The sequence below is a fragment of the Trachurus japonicus genome, chromosome 6, assembly GCF_045865225.1.
Source record: "Trachurus japonicus isolate A0001 chromosome 6, Traja_1.0".
Taxonomy (NCBI): domain Eukaryota; kingdom Metazoa; phylum Chordata; class Actinopteri; order Carangiformes; family Carangidae; genus Trachurus; species Trachurus japonicus.
In genome coordinates, this window is record NC_140912.1 from 17,251,858 (window position 1) to 17,270,607 (window position 18,750).

General features: G+C 40.8%; 1 protein-coding gene across 6 annotated transcripts in view; it reads right to left on the reverse strand.

The window, feature by feature from the left end:
- Positions 1-18,464, reverse strand: part of shank3a (SH3 and multiple ankyrin repeat domains 3a) — a 141,435-nt gene extending 122,971 nt beyond the window's left edge. For all 6 annotated transcript variants that reach the window (XR_015036004.1, XM_085779436.1, XM_085779434.1 and 3 more), the window contains exon 1: positions 18,002-18,464. Coding sequence is in view for 5 of the 6 variants with exons in the window: in XM_085779436.1 (XP_085635562.1) it covers positions 18,002-18,307 (306 nt within the window). In the remaining variant the exon portion in view is untranslated. The remainder of the gene's footprint in view (positions 1-18,001) is intronic.
- Between the last annotated feature and the right edge of the window lie 286 nt (positions 18,465-18,750).

Consider the following 18,750-nt stretch of genomic DNA (forward strand, 5'->3'; position numbering starts at 1 on the left):
ATAGGTCTACTGTACATGAACACGTGTGCTCGCTGGGCTTTCAGTCGGCTATTGAAAAGCTGGGGTTTATTTGACAGACAGACTAAATGAACTGCCTGTCTTCTCCTTGTATCCTCTGTTGGCTCTCTGCTCTGTGGGATTCCTTCTGTTGGCCAGAGTCCAGACTGATAACAGTTGCATATGCTTCTCTGTCTCAATCTGCAGACCTGTGGGAGTAGACTCAGCTTTAGGATATACTGAAAACTAATACTGTTTTATTTTTACAGCCCTGCACAGAGTACAATTAAAGCCTCAGTTTGTAAAAGTGAGCAGAAAGTGGTGCATGTTAATGCCTGACATATGAATGACTGTCTCCGGCTGTTTTTCTACTCTCCCTGGCTACCGTATGCTTAAGTCATTATGCTATCAGCAAAGACATTAGATAATCATTATTTTCAAAAGCATTCAAATATAACCCTCTGTATTCCCATCCTTAGCCTTAGACCAACCTATAATAATACTGCTCAATCCACCAAACTCTATTGAGTTCATCCAAAGTGCCCTTGGTCCGTGTTCTCAAATGTGAAATCCATCAGCAGAAATTTACAAGAACTGTTCGATTAACATCCAGGTTATGAACAACACATGACAGAAGTTGCCCAGTCCTGCTTCTTACAATAAGAACACAAACCCCCACACCCTGATCTGCTAAATGATTCTCTTAGTCCTGCCTCCAACTATTTCACAATGCAGCACAACAGATATCGTATCACCCTCCTCCTCTCTTCTCTTCATTTGCTCCCTGTGCATTTTACAATTGATTTTAAGATTTTACTGATCACTTGCAAAGCATGCCAGGGCCTCGCCCCAAGCAAAATAACAGAAACGTTAACCCCATATGAGCCATCTGTCAGGCGCTTCTGGCTGGTCCAAATTTGAGGCTTAAATCTAAAGGTGACCGTGTTTTTGTCGTCAGGACCCCAAACCTGCTGGACAGAATACGGCTAGCAGAATGTGTGTTTTTGTTTTGTGTGCTTTTATGTGATATGGTCTTTTCTTTGCCCTTTTGTCATTTTTATTGTTTTTTAGTGTACCCACTACTTTCTCTAATTGTTTTTAATATTGAAGTATACTGTATGTCTGTTCTGCTTTTATCTGACCATACTGTCCAGCTTTCTGTTGTTATTTTGTTGTCCTAAGCCTCTTGTCTGTTATTACTTTGCTTTTAATACATTTTGTCAACTTTGATTTTAAAGTTATAGATAAATAAATAGAGTTATTGTGTCATTATTACCTGTGCTCCAGCTTTAAGCAGTGTTACCTGTCAGAAATCAATGTTATGGGGCGGTGTTTAGCTCAGTTGGTAGAGCACCCTCCCCATGTGTTGAGGCTATAGTCCTCACTGCAGGCGGCCCCGGTTCGAATCCCGCGTTGAACGGCCATATCCTGCGTGTCATATCCCCCCTCTCTGCCTTCCACTTCCTGTCTCTCTCTCTCTCTCAACTATCCTGTCCATTAAAGGCGAAAAAGCCCCAAAATATATATATAAAAAAGAAAAGAAATCAATGATATAAAATTTCAGGGAAAGCTCATCTTACAGTTTTATCAGAGGAGTACTAGGATGTAGCATAAGATAAGCACAAGACTTAACCTGTAGGGTATTCTGATTCAATTTGTCACAACAAGTGTGTGACATGTGGAAACAGTCTGTCGATTTGAAATGACACATTAAAATCAGTGTGTGTAGAGTACAAACACCATCATTCAAGTGCAATGTTCCAATACTGTATCTTAGACTTGTTCTGCCCTCTCTGTTTGGGCTAATGAACTCTATGTGACACAGCTGAGCAATGGATCAGAGCCAAATCCTTCAATTGCATCTTTTAAAACCAAGAGCTGAAATGTCTACAACTACTGAAGGTTTTTATTTATTGTATGTGACATATGTCGCTAGATCTTTAAGGGTTTTTTTTGTTTGTTTGGGGGGGTTTTGTTTGTTTTTTTCAGAAATAGATGCCAGGCCAACACCCGGACAGAAATAATACAAAATCAATAATAGAGAACATTTAATTCAGCATCAGTAAAAACTGTTTGGACACCTATAGAGCTAACACACAACAGCTCTCTTTGTCTAGCTCTCACATCTCTGGAGGCAGCAACTCATCCGTGAAACATGCTGTTACAAGGGAACATGTCATGAGGACACATCTGGTTACGGACAAGGTAATATCAACACAGCACGTTTTCATTTGAGTCTATCACAGTCGACATCCATACACATTTGTTTGACCCATTTTGGTAATCACACACTGCAGCTGAGCTCACTTTAACACAATGCGTTTGATATGGAGTATTATCAATTAAATACCATGAACAAGGCTCTCTCTCTCTCTCGTTAATCTTAAGCCTCTCTGGCTATAGGAATCTGACTGCAAGTCTATACTCAGTGGACAATCTAGTCCATCTCCAAATCCCATAGCATAAAATGAACACACCACCCCAAGGTTTATAACTGAACTATAACCATGTTACACCCCTGAGACAAGAAAGGGAAAACAGCATTGATTCAATTAACTTGGATTAATGGGCTACAGTCAAGATTCAGACACCTTGAAAGACACTATGAACACACACTACACACTCTATTCACACAGAAAGTGCTGAGGCTGGACTTTACCTAATTATGTACAATGGTGCTTAATTCATGCTGTCCACTGGATATGAATAGTTGAGTTTAATTTGTGCTGAAGTTGGCTCTTGTCAAGAAATGCACAGCAGAAAAGAAAAGGTGTGTGTGGGTAATCTTCATTCAATACTATCACAGCAATAAACCATAGAGACTGTCAGTAATTCATAATTTGATTAACAAGTATCAGGACTGACACAGTATTTCCCATAGACTGAGAATCTTATTGTGGTGGCAGGTGGTGCAGCGTGTGAGCCATGTGCAGGCAGAGAATCAAGAAGATTAGAGGGGCAGAGAGTAAACCAGCTTATTTTGTGAAGCTACATCTACAGATTTCCCCTAAATACCTCTCATGCATCAGTAGAAGCTGCAATTTATTGATGTTACATATTAATGACTCATGTGGAAGCTATTATAGACACTAGCCAAGCAGCTACAGTATGCACAGAGAAGCACCTCATCTCTACTCAGTTAAGAGGCAAGATACAAGTTTAAACTTTTTACCATGGCAATGCCAGTTTAAGTGATGCCGTTGCACAGGGATTGCAGACATTCATTATGTCATATCTAGTTACAGACTAGATGGAGTGTTATATTAGGTAACTTAAAATGCTCTGTTACTAATATAAAGACACATTGGGTGTGTCAAAAGTCTTAATTAACTGCTAACCACTACCTACTGACTGAATAAAAAGTGAATGAGTGAACACAGGAGGGATTTCAGCGATAATGGAGTAGAGAGGGAGAGAGAGAATACTACTAAAAAAGAAGTAAAGTATATGTGTCTTAAAAAGCAACAGAGGTAGTGTATTAGTGAGACAGTGAGCCAGGGAAAGAGGGAGAGCTTATAGATGTGTAGTTCCAACAGCTTTAAATTGAGCAACTTTAAATGCTGACACTCAGAGGAACCTTATCTTTCATCTGCAGAGAACCCTGGACCTGAATCTGTAAAGAGCTAGCAGGCTGCACTCGCCACTCAGCGGCCAGGAGGAGCGGTCATTTCAAATCAGGATTTGGACGACTGCAAAAGTGCACTGAACTTTCTGAATATAGCATTTCTGCATGTGAAAGTGGAGTTATGAACCGACATAACTTGTTACACACAGACCCACAATCATAGCTGGAGATAAATGGAGTGGCAGAGGTGGAAAGTTATCCCTAACAGACGCTGCTAACCAAACACTTGAGAACACCAATTGAAATAGAAAAAAAAATGAGAGGACTACAAAAATGCACCTATACTCTAAGCAATGCATCCAACATCAACAAATACAGAGTACTTAGAAACAGGTGTTACAGCACCACAGAGATATATTTCAGCAGCTCTAACACTTTCTCTGTGCCAAATTTTCTGTCTGCCTCCGACAATCTTACACACACTGCATTTTAAACCTACACTTCATTTCTCTGCATCCTCCCGTGTCCGACCACAGCAGCACGACACGGAGAACTATCCTGCATCTTAACAAGCACATCAGACAGGTGCAGCACAGAGCTGTCTGCAGTCAGTAAACACACTGAAAACTTACAGTATACAATTTATGCAGATTTTCAGAGTGAGAGAGAATCTTTTTCTTTCTGCAGGACGGATTAATCGTGCCTCTCAACGTTCCTTTTTCCCCCTTTAGCTTCTGTTTTCTTAAATTTGCATATCATCAGCCAGTTGTTCTCAGGGCGTGCGAAAGAGCAGTGCACCTTAGCTGGTTACCAAGGAAACTAACTGGCCAATATGGATGTCGGTTAAAGCTTTAAGAGTGTATCGATGTCTTCAACTAATATTGAATATGATACCAAACTTATCTGCCCATTTCTGTGACAATACCACAGTTCATTTGATTGGTAATGTGTCTTCCATTTTCAACATCATTCTTTGTTCAAACACACACAAATGTACTGTAAAGTTAAAAACCAGCAAAGCAGCATTAAAGAATGTTAGAGAATCAGTTTGGGGTAAGGCCACATTTGCCACTGGGGTACAGCATCTTTAACAATATCAACCATCAAGCTCCATCCACTGCATGTTGCTTTTTTAAATTCTTATTTTTTGGTTATGTATGTTTTCATTCATGATTTCTCGATTACACTGAACTGTCAACTGTTGCCTGAGTCCCGTGCTGTGGTATAGCTCATGAATGACACTCTGTTGTGGTCTGACTGGATTGTTCTCTAAAGTGCAGCCTACCTGGTGAAAGCACATCTGAACCCATGTCACACTTCTCTGGCCAATATTCATTATGTGATTTCCATTGACTTTAAGCCTTTGGCTGGACTGCAAAAGAGGGGGTCAGCGCTATGATTGCAAATGTGGCTGACTGAGTGATGGTATTTCCACCACTGCTCGCTCGCTGCTCATCCGAGTGGCAAGTCTCACTCTACCAAGTTGCTCTGCTTTCCCGACAGCTCCTGAGCTGCAGTGAAGCAAAGGGGCGCTTTCATTACACCAATGAACTACTTTCATTACACGTATCATTATAAGACACCAAGCAAGAGCAGGAAAGAGAGAGGGAGTGAAAGACGCCACTGGTGAGGAGGCTTCGTACTAAACTGCACCAATCGTGAAGCAGAGGGAGTTACACAGAGGGGCATACCTGTAATAAAAAATCTGCTACATTCTGGAGTTGGAAGTGAGTAAAAGACAAAGTGTTGTGGGTCCCAGACTGCAAGCGAGACATACCAAGAAATACAGTCTTCTATCTAACATGGTAGGGTGCGTGCTTTAGGATTTGTTTTTGCCCCACTGACCCAGGTTCAAACCTGGTTTGTGGCCCCCTGCGTTTCATCCCCTCTCTCTCTATCTCTCTCCAGTTTCCCTGTCTCTCTCTCACTGACTGTTATTAAACGCAAAAGCCTTTAGAAACAGATGATTATCTGGGTGTTTATAAGTAAATACAGGTGGAATTAAAGCTCAGTCTTTCATTTAAGTGTTTTGTGATTTTCACCAGAAGACGCTGCAGTTATAAAATTGGATATATGATCATAGGCGGTCCAGACGTATACAGGCTTTGACTTGTTCTTGTTTTTAAAAGTCACTGCCAACGTGCCTTGCCCATAGGTACGGTCCATTGCTGTTTTGATGTTCTACTTTTTCACCCTGGTTATCTGTTAGTCAGCCATGTGGGAAGAACTGCAATACCAATGCTTATTACACAACACATAATGTAATATAATATTTTGAATTTTCTACCCCTATTTGACAATCACTGCCGGTCACCGAATGTCCCACTTTTTAGAACAATCAAACCAAGGTATTGTTAAATAGTACTGGTCAGATTTCAATCTTTGTGATTGAATCTCTCTGGTCTTAGAGTATTACGTCATCTATAGCCCACATTAGATAACTGAATCTCATTAATATAACACAACTGTGAAAAGTTCAAACTCATTAAATTATAAATTATTTTGGCCATAACACAAGCTGGAACTCAAAATGCAAAAAGAAAACATCAAAGAGTAAAGGGACATGATTTCATGGGATTGAAAGATGGTTACTAATTTAAGTAACACTTCACCCTGGTACTTTGAATCTGCCCATATAGTCTAAATAGTTCATGAATTTAGTTTTAATGTGATTTCACATTCTGGATATACTCTCTGCCATTTACTTCTATCTAGGCTGTGTCTGACATATTCCGTATGCACTATTTATGCTTAGCAGAAAGCTTGTTTTACATTTTACATTTACATGCCAATAATGCATTACTGCTTGAGTAAAAAAAAGAGCATAACAGTATATCTGTACATTATCATGTATGGGATGGACATCTTTGCATTACTTTGTATGCTAAAGCTGCCCACTTTTAAAACATGGCACACTGGATTAAGTTATCATCAGCACTAGTGTATAATATACACTATTACATATTGTATATTATATGGTATACCTAACTAAAATGGATGTGCAGAAGCCATGTGACAAATCCATTCATATTATATCCACCCCATTTATCAATGAGGTTGGACCATATATTTGCAGCGTTTCTCAGCACAACAATACCATCATTAAGTCATACCAGCCTCTCTGAATACCATTATTAAACATCTTAATATGTTTTACTCACGCACACACATTTGATCTACAGCGACTTGTTCAGCCTGTGGCACAAAGCCACGACACACTCACGTCGCACACAGGTGTGACTGCTCAGCCATACTCACATCAGCCATAGTACTTGAATAATCATTATCACCTATAATTAATGAACAATTGTCCACACTATTGTGCATACAGATGTGCACACACACCACACACAGAATTTCCTATATACAGTATGAACTGACGACAAGCAACATTTCAGCACTGTATAGTGACACACAAACGTACACACAGCTTGATTAAATATTCACTAAGCTGTGAGTTTATTAGGAACACTTAAAACTAATTGTGGCGCAGCTAAACCATAGTAGAATACACAAAGAGGTTGTTGATCATAGCCTCATTGATTTAGATGGGTTGGACAAAATGATACAAACAATATACAGTTATATCAACACCTCTTTGACACTGTTTTCAAGAAAACCATGACGGTGGTAGAATTCATTGCATTAGTTTTTTTGCTAGGTGCTCCTAATAAACAGGCAATTTAACATGTCAGAAGTTAAGCACGTTCTCCCTTAACAGCCGGCCCACTCACTCAGACACTGTTTTTATGCATGCATAAACAGACACACTAGCACACACAACCAATATCGATTAAAGTCCTCTTCTCCATTACTGTTGACAGGCGAGACTGAATATGCCAACAAGATCTACAGTTCATGTCAGTCACCAGTGAGATATGAACACTCATGGAGACACATGCAGACACAAATACACCCACCCACTTACACAGACACACTGCTGGTGTGTGTATTACTGGCTGGTACGACTAAACTTTTCAGCCAACTATTAAATTTATAAACCATGGCTAAAACCAGTTATTTTGACAATTTGGAATGCACTAATAGTCTTAGATGCATAAAATTGACAATTTCATAGCTTCATAATTAAAAAAAAAAAAAAGTAAGTTCAGTAACTGTAAGATGTTTTTCATTTCCCCGAGTACCCTAGTATGAATTATAAAGCTTTTCCATAACACATGACTAATTACAACCTCTGAGTGCACAATATGCATCCATGTGACCAAATGATGGAGAAGCAGGGCGCTCCAGAGGGAATGAACATGTGAGTATGTACTGTACATTAACTCTGCAAAATGATAGGACTGTGCTAAACTATTCCCAGACCTACCCTAATGGAGAACTGTGGTGCAGGTCTGAATATGAACATGTCAAAATGTGAATCACCCTAATTTAAAACCCAATGATGACGAACAGGTGTAATTAAGTTGAGTGCTGTAGGATTGAAGCTGCAACCATAATAAATTAAGTTGCAATTATTTTTTAAATTTGACCACGATAAGACAGTAAGAGTCAACAACAAAGGCATTCTACCTTTGTATCTTGACACTACCGAGAGACTCATATCACCACTGACATAAAAATACAGACAATCTTCCCTGCTGTTAAGAAGAATACAGCACTATTGTGGCAGTTAATTGGAAGTGTGTAAATTGCCAGGGGGTCTCCTTTTTCCCATTGGTAGCAAGGTAGAGAGTCTAGTGTTATCTTATTGACTTCACAGATCGAATTCAAAAGCTCTTTGAGAGTGTTTGCCACTGTGTGTACAATTTCAGTTCAACTGCACAGAAGGAGAGTGACAGCTGAAGCCTCATAAAATACTTGGTTAAATTATCTCACCCCTTGGTGATGACGACACAAGCTGTCAAATACCTAAAATAAAAAACCAAACCTCTCCTTTCTAGTTATAGATATAATATCACATGGAAAGTGCCCCCCCTACAAACGCAATGAATATCTAGACCAGACTGGTAAGAAGTTCAGTCTTGGGCTAATATTAATGTCTCCTTCTATTCCCAGGCTCCCCTCCGATTAGATTCAGAGAGAAAGAGTTGGAGGAAAACAAGGGCAGAAAACAACAGAGAACAAGAGAATAATGGAGAGGAAAAGAAAGAAACAAAGTAGGAGCTATACAGTATAATAGAGTTAACCCAAAAGGTGAGTGGATCAATAAGCCCATCACAGAGATAAATGAGAATTGCCTATCCACTAACAAACATTAATTGTTTATCATTTAATTGATTAGTATCCAAATGCACTGTCCCCAAAACAGCACTAATTCTATTGTTACATCACAATCACAAAGTACTATCCCAGTTCACAAATATAAAAGTGTTAATATATTCAAGACAGTCTAAGCTTGTAGCAGCATGTAGGAGTTAGGGGGGTGAATATGCCATAAAATTACACTCTTCTTGTTTCCATCGATGCCCCCCTTTGTACTTTATCTCTCTTTGGACAGAACCTGATGGACAGATGGGAGGAGATCTAGGGAGAAGGGGAGATGAATGGGAGGTGTGATGAGAAAAAGAGGATGGGGTGTTACACTGGGTCAAATCTCTCTCCATCTCGGTCTCTCCCTTGATGGGTGGGTGGGCAGATGGAGGGAGGAGAATGCTAGCCACGTCCTGTGCCCATGATGCTACTGTGAATGAAGCTAAAAATAGTAACACTGGGACGTGAGAGGCTTTCCAGAGAGGTGCCAACCAATCACGGATGCAACACTGCATATGTCAATCTGTGTGTGTGAGAGTATTTGGACGAACTGTCAAACCACTGTTGCATGTAAGGCTTAAGTCAGAAGAAGGAAAAAAGACACGCAGAAGTGTAGATGGAAGACAGCAGAGTGGGAGTCAAGAGTGAGCAGGGAGTAGGAAAGACAAAAAAGAGAAATAATCAACTGCATCAAAGTAAAACAGTTAAACGTCAAACAATGATTAAGGAGACAAATAACTGTATGCAAAGATACTGTGCAGCCATAGGCAGACAACCACACGAAGCCCCATCATATAAAGGAGCCAGACCAAGTCTGATAAAAGAAGTGTTGATCGCCGGTTCAACTCCCAACCGAGACGATCTTTGGCATCTGTCATTCCCCCAGTCTCTCTCAAATAAAGGCAAAAATATCTCTAAGAGAAAAAAAAGAAGTTGCTGGAGAGAAGATTCATAGACAAAAGGAGAAAATCTGAAATGCTTAAATGTTACTATGACAGAGGGCCCTGAAACAGGGAATTTGGATCGACTATTATTTGCATACTTATGAAACTTTAGTAAAATGAAGGTGATATCAGGATAGGAGTTCTTATCACCACAACCACAACCACAACCACAAGAAGGTATAACCAGGAGTAAAACCAGTGTCCTCCATCGAAAACCCAAAGTGTAACAATCAAGAACAGGTCTTGTTGGCTACTGAAGACACACAATGGGACACCTACAGTATAACAAAGCTCCTTGGAGACTGCTAAACAAAAGGTTCACAGTGCTGGGAGGGAGACTAATGAAAGACACCAGAGAGGCACAAGCCAAAACGATAAATGCTCTGATGTCAAAAGAACAATCCATAGTGCAAAACCAGCTGCAGTGCAGCACTATGGTGAGACCTGCAAGATCTGAAAGTGAATAGTACATGAGGCCCGATGGGAAAAACAATAATCACATCCCAACACTGCTCAGTGAGTAACAGATCTGAAAACACACCATTACAACCTCCCAGTGCAAGAGTCTGTCACAATCACAGCAGCAGACGTTCAGTGGGCTTGAGTTGATTTACAGCTGCTCCTTAAAGAAACTAACAGAAGTGGATAGTGGCCAGGGGCGCAGATAGGTTTTTGAAACTGGGGGGGACAAATTTAGGGTCAGGTTGATTTGGTTTTGTGTATGTCATTATGTCAACCTCCTCTCCCTTTCCTCCATCTGCCTCTGGCCTTGCCGTACCGTCTCCTGTCCATCCTTCTTCTGACCCTCCTTCTCTCTCTCTTTCTTCTGTCCCTCCCTCTTCTCCCTCTCTCCCTTCTGCCTCTTCAAGCTGTAGATCTAATGCACAACTAGGCCTACTGCTGCTACCCTCCAGTGGATCGCTTTCAGTTTCACCTCCCTCACTGCCATCTTCAGGAACTACCTGCAGGCCAGGACCATGACAACATTTTAACATAGCATAAACAAACATTATAACTGCTTTAAGGCATTAGCGCCATTGGCAGTAATTTAACATGGGCATACCTACAGGCTACCACAGAGGCTACCAGTCCCAGGAGCCATATTTCTACTAGAGATTATAAGATTCCATATGGATATGCCAATATAATGTGTTGCTATGGTGGCCAAACTTCCTGTCTGCATAAATGAGCCTGTCAACCAACATCACAGTACAAGCATTTTATTTTAATAAGCTTAAAATAATAAAATATATGTTATTTTGTGTAGTGCATTTTTGTCTATAATGGTTAGTAATGCCTACAAAGTTCAATTCTGGACTCTAAAAAATAATTAACTGTGTCTGTAAGGCGAGATAATAACAAGCTAACAGGCTCAGTCATTCAAATTCAATGGAGGTGATGTATGACAACAACACAATTATTGTGTTAAATACTGATTCACCTTAAATGGAACACATTGCGCCGAGTGTTAGTAACTAAAATAACAGTTCACGGTTTAAAATGATGACGTTAGCAATCGCTGTTGAAACTGTAACCTAACAACTTAGAGTCTAGACCATTAGGCTTGGCAATATCACGGATTCAAGCAGGCCTTCACATTTCCAGAAGACCCCAGAAAGCTGCAATGGACGATTTAATTGATAATAAATAAATACATAAAGGTTTCCCCCTCCCCTCCCCCTTGTGAAATTGGTCTCTCTTCCTCTATTCTCACTCTGTGTCTGTACTACGATTTTACTTCCACGGCGAGATTTCTTTGAACAGACAGACTACCAACAAAAATTGCAAGGTGATATGATAACGTTTATGATAACACACAGTTTACTTACAGTTGATGCTTTTTGAAAAAACGATGCAATCGTTTTCTGCTTTTTGGGTTTGGCTGGCCTCATCTTGCATGCCGTTTTGTTGTTGGTAGTTCTAGGTTATGGGGTCCTAAACTAGGAGCTGTCCCACTGATGCCTGTCATATGCGTTCTGGGTAACTATGGTAACCAGGCTTGAGACGACGCAGCCTACCCAGCTCAACAACCGAATACAGGAGTGTAATACCGTTTCTTGCCACATAGCCCATACGCGTCCAGAGAGGCGCTATTTCGCATTTTTTTCGCATTTTTTTGCATTTCGAGATTTTTCTCTCCATAAAAGTGAGGGGGACGGATCCAAGTGAATCAGAATCTGGGGGTGTCGAGTCCCACCTGTCCCACCCTCTATCTGCGCCCTTGATAGTGGCTGCCCTAAACCAAAGAGCACATTCTGAAAAAAAAGTCATATCTCCAATACATAATTAAGCTAAGTCTGCCTGATAAATTAACACTGCAACAACAACAACAGCAGCAACATTCTGATTTTCCTAATGAATGAATGCAATTTTATTTCAAGTCCATTATTTTAGTCCATAACACTTCAATATGATCTATCACCGTTTCAAATCTATGCAATTAAGACAAAAGAGAACTTTGTTATTATTTAAGCCTATGTTACTGATGTGTTGCTATTTGTTTCTGTCATATTTTAGGTCTAATTTGAAGAAAAATGATAATAATGCATCAAACAGAATGTGAAATGCAAATGTGAAAGGTAGGAAACAAACTGTCTACTAAATCACATAAATACATTTACCATAGAGTGACATGATAACAGGCCTTATACAGTATGAGAAAATGATGCGAATAATCCCAACTCTTCGATGGCTGGGTCATTACACCTGTGCCCACATGGTTTCATTTTCAAAAGGAATAACTCGCTATGGTTAATACGCAAACATGTACTATGAAATAAAATAAATTTGTGCTGAAGAGGTTTTGCTATATTGTTTGTATTCATCTCTGGTTGTACTGGAGCATTATGAAGACAGTTGTAAACCAATAAGAAAGGCTAGTTTATTGCAATATTTAAACCATTCTATGAATCACTTTCATAAAGTTCCTTGATGTGTCAAAAATTCAGTTCACTAGATTAGACAAAATACCATATATATGTTTATTTTATCTGCAAGGTTTATCTGAATTTCTTGAACATGTATTACATTGTAAGAAAAATTAAAAACCAAAGTGTAAGCTAAAATTCTACATTAAAGCAGAAGTAAGTGATCTGGTCGTTTTGGCTAACTTCTTGTCAGCCGATGGAGTTAGCAGTCCCCGCCCTCGTCCCTACGTCACCACATTCACGTGCATCCCTTGGCTGCACACACAGAGAGGACTGCCCCTTTATGCCGTTCTCTCTCCTCATTGGATAAAGGTTGTAGGATACAAGGAAAGTTTTCTCCTCGGCTTACAGCAGAGCAGAGTGACTGACAGACCCGTGTTTCAGACCAAACACTCTACAGTATATAAGTGATTGCTGTCGGAAGATATAACTATTTAAGACTTACTGTATATTAACACAAACATTCCACTTACTTCTGCTTTAATAACCTTGCACATAATGAATTTGATTAAATGAGTGCTGAATCAAATATGTGCTTCCTAGAAACAGGCATTTTTTTAGCCACTGTGTTCTGGGTTGTGCACATTTAAATCAACCAACCAATCTATTTATCGACCAAAAAGGGTCAGCCATACCAGCAGCACGGGTGAACTAGTTAGTAACAGCAGGGTTCCACTCTACTTGTTACGGCAAAGCAACATCGAACATAGACTGACTACAGGAAAGCCTACAACTGGCAGACTCGTCAACCACCTTGAACTACAAAAATGACTTGTCGTTTAGGACAATTGGAGCTAGAGGGTCTCATAGCATGTGCTGTGAATAGCATGGTTAAATGAAAGAGATTCCACAACATAAACCATTAAATTTATAGGCAAGTGCTCGATTGAAAGGACATGATCTAAGGCCATCAAATAAGCTCAATTTGTCATCAGATGTTCACTTAAGTTGGCCAAGAGAGGGCTGGAAATGTCATTTCAGAACAGTAGTCTTTTAACTAATATCAATTCTATGTCTTAGTTTTAGCTTTGTTTCAAGATTACTAGGGTTCTACGTATGCAGTAGAAGGAAAGACCTGCAAAAATTCCGACTACGTGTTTTGCGTGTCCTGTGTTTTTTTGTCACTGTCCTCTGTGACATGGCGGTTAGTTTGTTGATGGTTCTTTTTCATGTGAGATTTGCAGATGAATCTTGATCTTCAATTGTAACGATTTATTTGCATTTAAAATAAAGAGACTGAACAAAAAAAGAAAGGGTCAGTCACATCCCAGAAACTGCTTTATTACTTTCCTAAACATTGCAAAATTGAGGGATTTTCAATGGAAGGATCTTAATGTGACATATTTACATAGTTGGAATTAATGACTATTGAAATTCAGATCCACATGATAACTTGGATCTCACAGACTTTTATGATTGCTTGGCATATTTAGCATGGCATGGGCTCTATTGAGAGCTATTTTATTTGGTTTGTTTGTTTATTAGTCAGGACACAGAAAGTACTGAACAGATTTGCCCCAAACTTGGTGAATGCGTGGGACACACAATTTTGGCACTGAAAGGATCAGATGAAGTAATTATTAGGCACTTTCCTAAACACTGCAAGATATTTTTCTAAGTTTATCAGTTTCTCCTACTTTGTTATTTTTCTATAAGAGCTAGACACGCATGCAGGATTGGTTGCTCTTGGAAGAGGTATGCACTCTACTGTGTCATTCTACCTAGGTTGTTGATTACATTACATGACCTCATCACGATGCAGTAAAAAAAAAAAGCCAGCATCCAGCCACTGTATGCCTGTACTGCTAGAAAGACATGGATTTAGTAAGCATCAAGGTCAGTGTCCACACTGAAATACAAAGGATCCATGATAACACTAGTAAAAGGTTTCCTGAAAATAAAACGTCTGGACAACATCAGAGAACCCCTACAATAGGGTTGAGTACCAGGACTGTACCAGTACCAGTACCAGGCACATACTGGCCAGAATAATGATTTGTTTTCTTTTGTAGATCATCACACAATTATACCTCTGACAGCCAAATACCTTCTGAGAATGAACTAAAAGAGGCAACACAAGGAAGAAGCAATGAAGACCAAGGATGAATGCAGGTAGAGAGTATAGTGGGGCAGACTATTTGTGTCAGTGTCTCCTTCTCCTTTTGTGAGATGAATGACACCCATTAGCTGTATTGGGAAGCTGTCTCTTTTTTCTCCAATCATAGAAATAGAGTTGGTGGAGTTAGGACTGATAAATGACAAATGATACCCAAGATCTGAAAAAAAGACAATTTTTGCAAATAATCAGCCCAACAGTCTGGCTGAACAAATGGTGGTATCAACTGCTAATGCAACTTGGCTCCTACTCCCAAGATACAGTACTACAATTTAAACCAACACTAAGTAACTTTTCAACCTTCATATAATATTTTAAGAACTTTTGTGATGGTACATCGACTTACAACAGGTTGAATGACACCTCTGTCATGGCCTGAGGGGGTCTGTATCGCCTTCAACCGGCTCCAGCACCCGGCAGCCCTCCGCAACACGCAGCTTCTATTTTTGCCGGACACTGGAGCACTGTGCAAAAATTCAGCACAGAGCAGCTCGTGCAGGACAGGAAACCGTGTACAAAATACAAAACAAAACACCCGGTTAATTTTGAAAATAAAATACACCGTTTTTACAGTGGATCATATTTCCCACACTACACCTTGAAGACGTTGTAATGGGCTGAGGCCTGAAGTCAACAGGTCAGACATCATTTCACCCCGTTGACACCATGAACGAGGAGATACTGATTGTAAAATCACAAAATAGGCAGATCAACAGATCAGCACCGAGTTGTTGCATGCAACCGGGAGATCAGGATGTTTACGACGCTACACGCCGGTGCTCATGGGAAATGGGGTCTTCCTTCAGGTAAAACACTACCGCTTTGGTCCACTGGCGCCGCCAAACTCAACCAAAACTGAAAGTTCTTAAGTATTGCTTTAAGTTGCACTGAGGAGTACACAACACTTTTATGTAATACTGTAGACTTTGATTGTTCTAAATTGGCATCACATCTATCCCATTTCCCTATTATTATTTATGTATACTCACAGGAAATCCTCTTGTAGGGAATTGACAAAACTTTCACGAAGCCAAGCCCAACTTTTCTCCCCGACTGGAATTTATTGCATTACAACACTCACACAGAGAAAGGGACCTTTCGTAAAAACTGGGTTTTATCTTAAATATCTCCTTTACATTGATAGCATAAATTTGACATAATTGCCTGGGTACTAAAGAAAAAGTGAGGGGTTAAGCCATTTTAGACTTTGGCCTTACCCCACATGGGCTCTCGCCCCTCCATTCTCTCCTACTGAAAGAGAAAAGTGTTGCCTGGTGTGATCTTTGCATGGTGCTTCATTCTCCTGATCCAGGCTTGAGACACAGCAGGTGATGTGTAATCCTACTTCAGGCAGACTATTCTAGTGTAATCTCCTGCTCGCTCAGAGTACACACAAGTCACTTTTGACTGCTCCATGAAAGATTCAAACTGTCAGAGTCTGGCCATCTGTCATCTGGTTCTGTTTGTCTGTCAGACTTTCAGGCTCTCTCTCTGTTTGTCTTTCACTATGTTTTTCTGTATGTGTTCTTGCCTCATGGCCCATATATCAGACTACATGTGACTCCATGAAAGTGAAACTAATGAGCACCTTTACATTACATAACCACATTAAGGGAAGTCCCATGGTAATGGGATTAGGACTCATGGGCCCGAGTGCTTGTTTGTGTACACAAACGTGCATGCATGTAGAGCAAATTTGGAGGTGTGCATATGTGTGCACGTACACAGTACAACTTTGTGTGTGCCTGTATGATAGCTACTGTACCTGCAGGCTTGAGCGTGCTTGAGTTTGTGTAAGAGTGTGTGAGTTTGTGTGTGAGCTTGACTGAAAACCGTTGTTGTTCACAGACAGTGATTGTGCAGCACCTTTGGGGAATTCTCTGCTTCCTTTACAACTGCTCTCCTTTTATTTCCTTTCTTTATTCCTGGCATGCAGCACTGGAGCCTCACTAGGATACAATGGGTCATTTCAGCCAAGTACTCAACAACAATGAGGTAATCAACAATAACAACGCAAAAACAGCCTCTTGCCTTTCAGTGTCTCAAGAAGGAAGCACAAGCTCAAACTAAGCCACCTATAGAAAGCCAACTGAGGACCTTATGTAATGACTGTGAAGGTTCAATCTACATTTTTCTATATGACTAGTAGAGGACGTCTGGAAATGTGAGAGCAGAGCAGGAGGGGTAAGTTGACACAGAGGCACATTAGTGATAAAAAGCGTAATCGTTTTCTATGTGCTATGTACAAGCTCAAAGGGAGATACCATGTTGTCACATTTCCTATGTGACAACATAGAATATGTCACAGCTTGCATGAACTGCTGTAATATACCTAAACGGAGTCAGACATATGTTACTGTAAATTGATAACACTTCATTCTCCAGCAAATCATGTTCCTTTTTTTAACACTTTCTGCTGTTTGACATTATGCTTAGTGTCTGGACTGGTGCCCTGGTCCAACCCCCCTCTGCAGCTAACAAATGTAGACAGAAGCACTTATGTGTGGTCACAGGGATTTAGAGGGACAGTGCTTACTCAGTATGGAAAATGGGGAAAATAAAGGGAAAGAAAGGATCAATGTCACAGTCTAATAGTTTTGCATTTCTCCGGCGCATACACTGCAAAAAAAAAAGAAAGAAAAAAAGCCACAGGCTAGTGGGTTAGTAACAAGAACGAGGGACTGGATCTCAGTCTTGCCATAGAGCAACAGCACAGAACAGCACAGATGAGGTAAAGTTCCACAGTTCAGGTAAAACTATCTTGATTCTCTACATGGTGTATTCATGCAGATTTACAATGTCTCTTACAGCCCTCTTTATCACTGATGCCTTTTCTCTCCCTCTCCCCTCCCTCTCTGCCCCTTCTCTTCTCATCCTAAGTGGCCAGTTGTCAAAGTCAGCTGAAGCCCAGTTAATGAAGAGGTAGATTTATTAGTGAGACATCAGTGGGCAGGGGGGAGTGGAACCTCCAGAAGCCAGCAAGCAAATACAGCCATGAAGTGTGCATACCAAAAATCAAAGAGAGGGGAAAGAGAACGAAAAAGGATGGGACAAAAAAGGATGTAAAGAAGGAAATAGAGAGGAGAGAAAACGTCTGAAGATGTTTGAAAGAAATAGAGCAAAATCCACAAAGCAGATAAAAGAGAGGCAGGAGGAACCCAGCCAGAGAGGCAGGGGGAGAGGTAGCTTCCCTCTCTTTTATCCTCTTTTCAGCAGTGTCTACAGAACAAGCTCTTACCGTCTGTTGTAGGTCTGGGATACCAATGCGGATGACCACGGTATTGCCTGTCGGCTCCTCCATGGGTGCTCTTGCACTGTGGCTCCGCTGTGCACCGGGATGGAAAGCCGGAACACCGACAGGAACGGGAACGGCGCTGTCCTCTTCCCGGGAGCTGCCGCTGTCAGTGCTGGCCCCCTGGCTGCCGTTTGCTGCGTGTGTGTAAGGGTGTGTGAGTGTGTGTGTGTGTGTGTGCTGTTGCTGCTGCTGGTCCTGCCGTGGAGGGCTGGGTGGCTCATGTTTGCCGGCTGCCGGACGCAGAGGCATGCTCCGTGTTAGGGGCTTAGTCTATGTCTCTCTCTCTCTCTTCACACACACTCGCACACATCCACACACACACCCAAGCATACACACACACGCACACACACAATGACTCTCTCTCACACTACACGCACACACGGCTTGTAGCGTGCATCAGTCGCCTGGGAGAGAGAAGAGGGAGGGAGAGAGAGGCAGGGAAGGAGGGTGGCAGAGAGGGAATGGGCAAAGAGGAGGAGGTAGTAGGAGATTACAGAGATATGGAGGGCAAAAACACAAAGAGGAGATAAGTATCAAGGGAACTTGGAAATAAAACTGCTGCTGATGCAGAGATAAAGCAAATTTGAAGGAAACGTATTCATAGACGGGTGTAGGATTATTAAGCATTTATCTATGACTTGAACAAAAGATAATGCTAATGCAATTACCAAAAAAAGGAGGCATATTTAGTC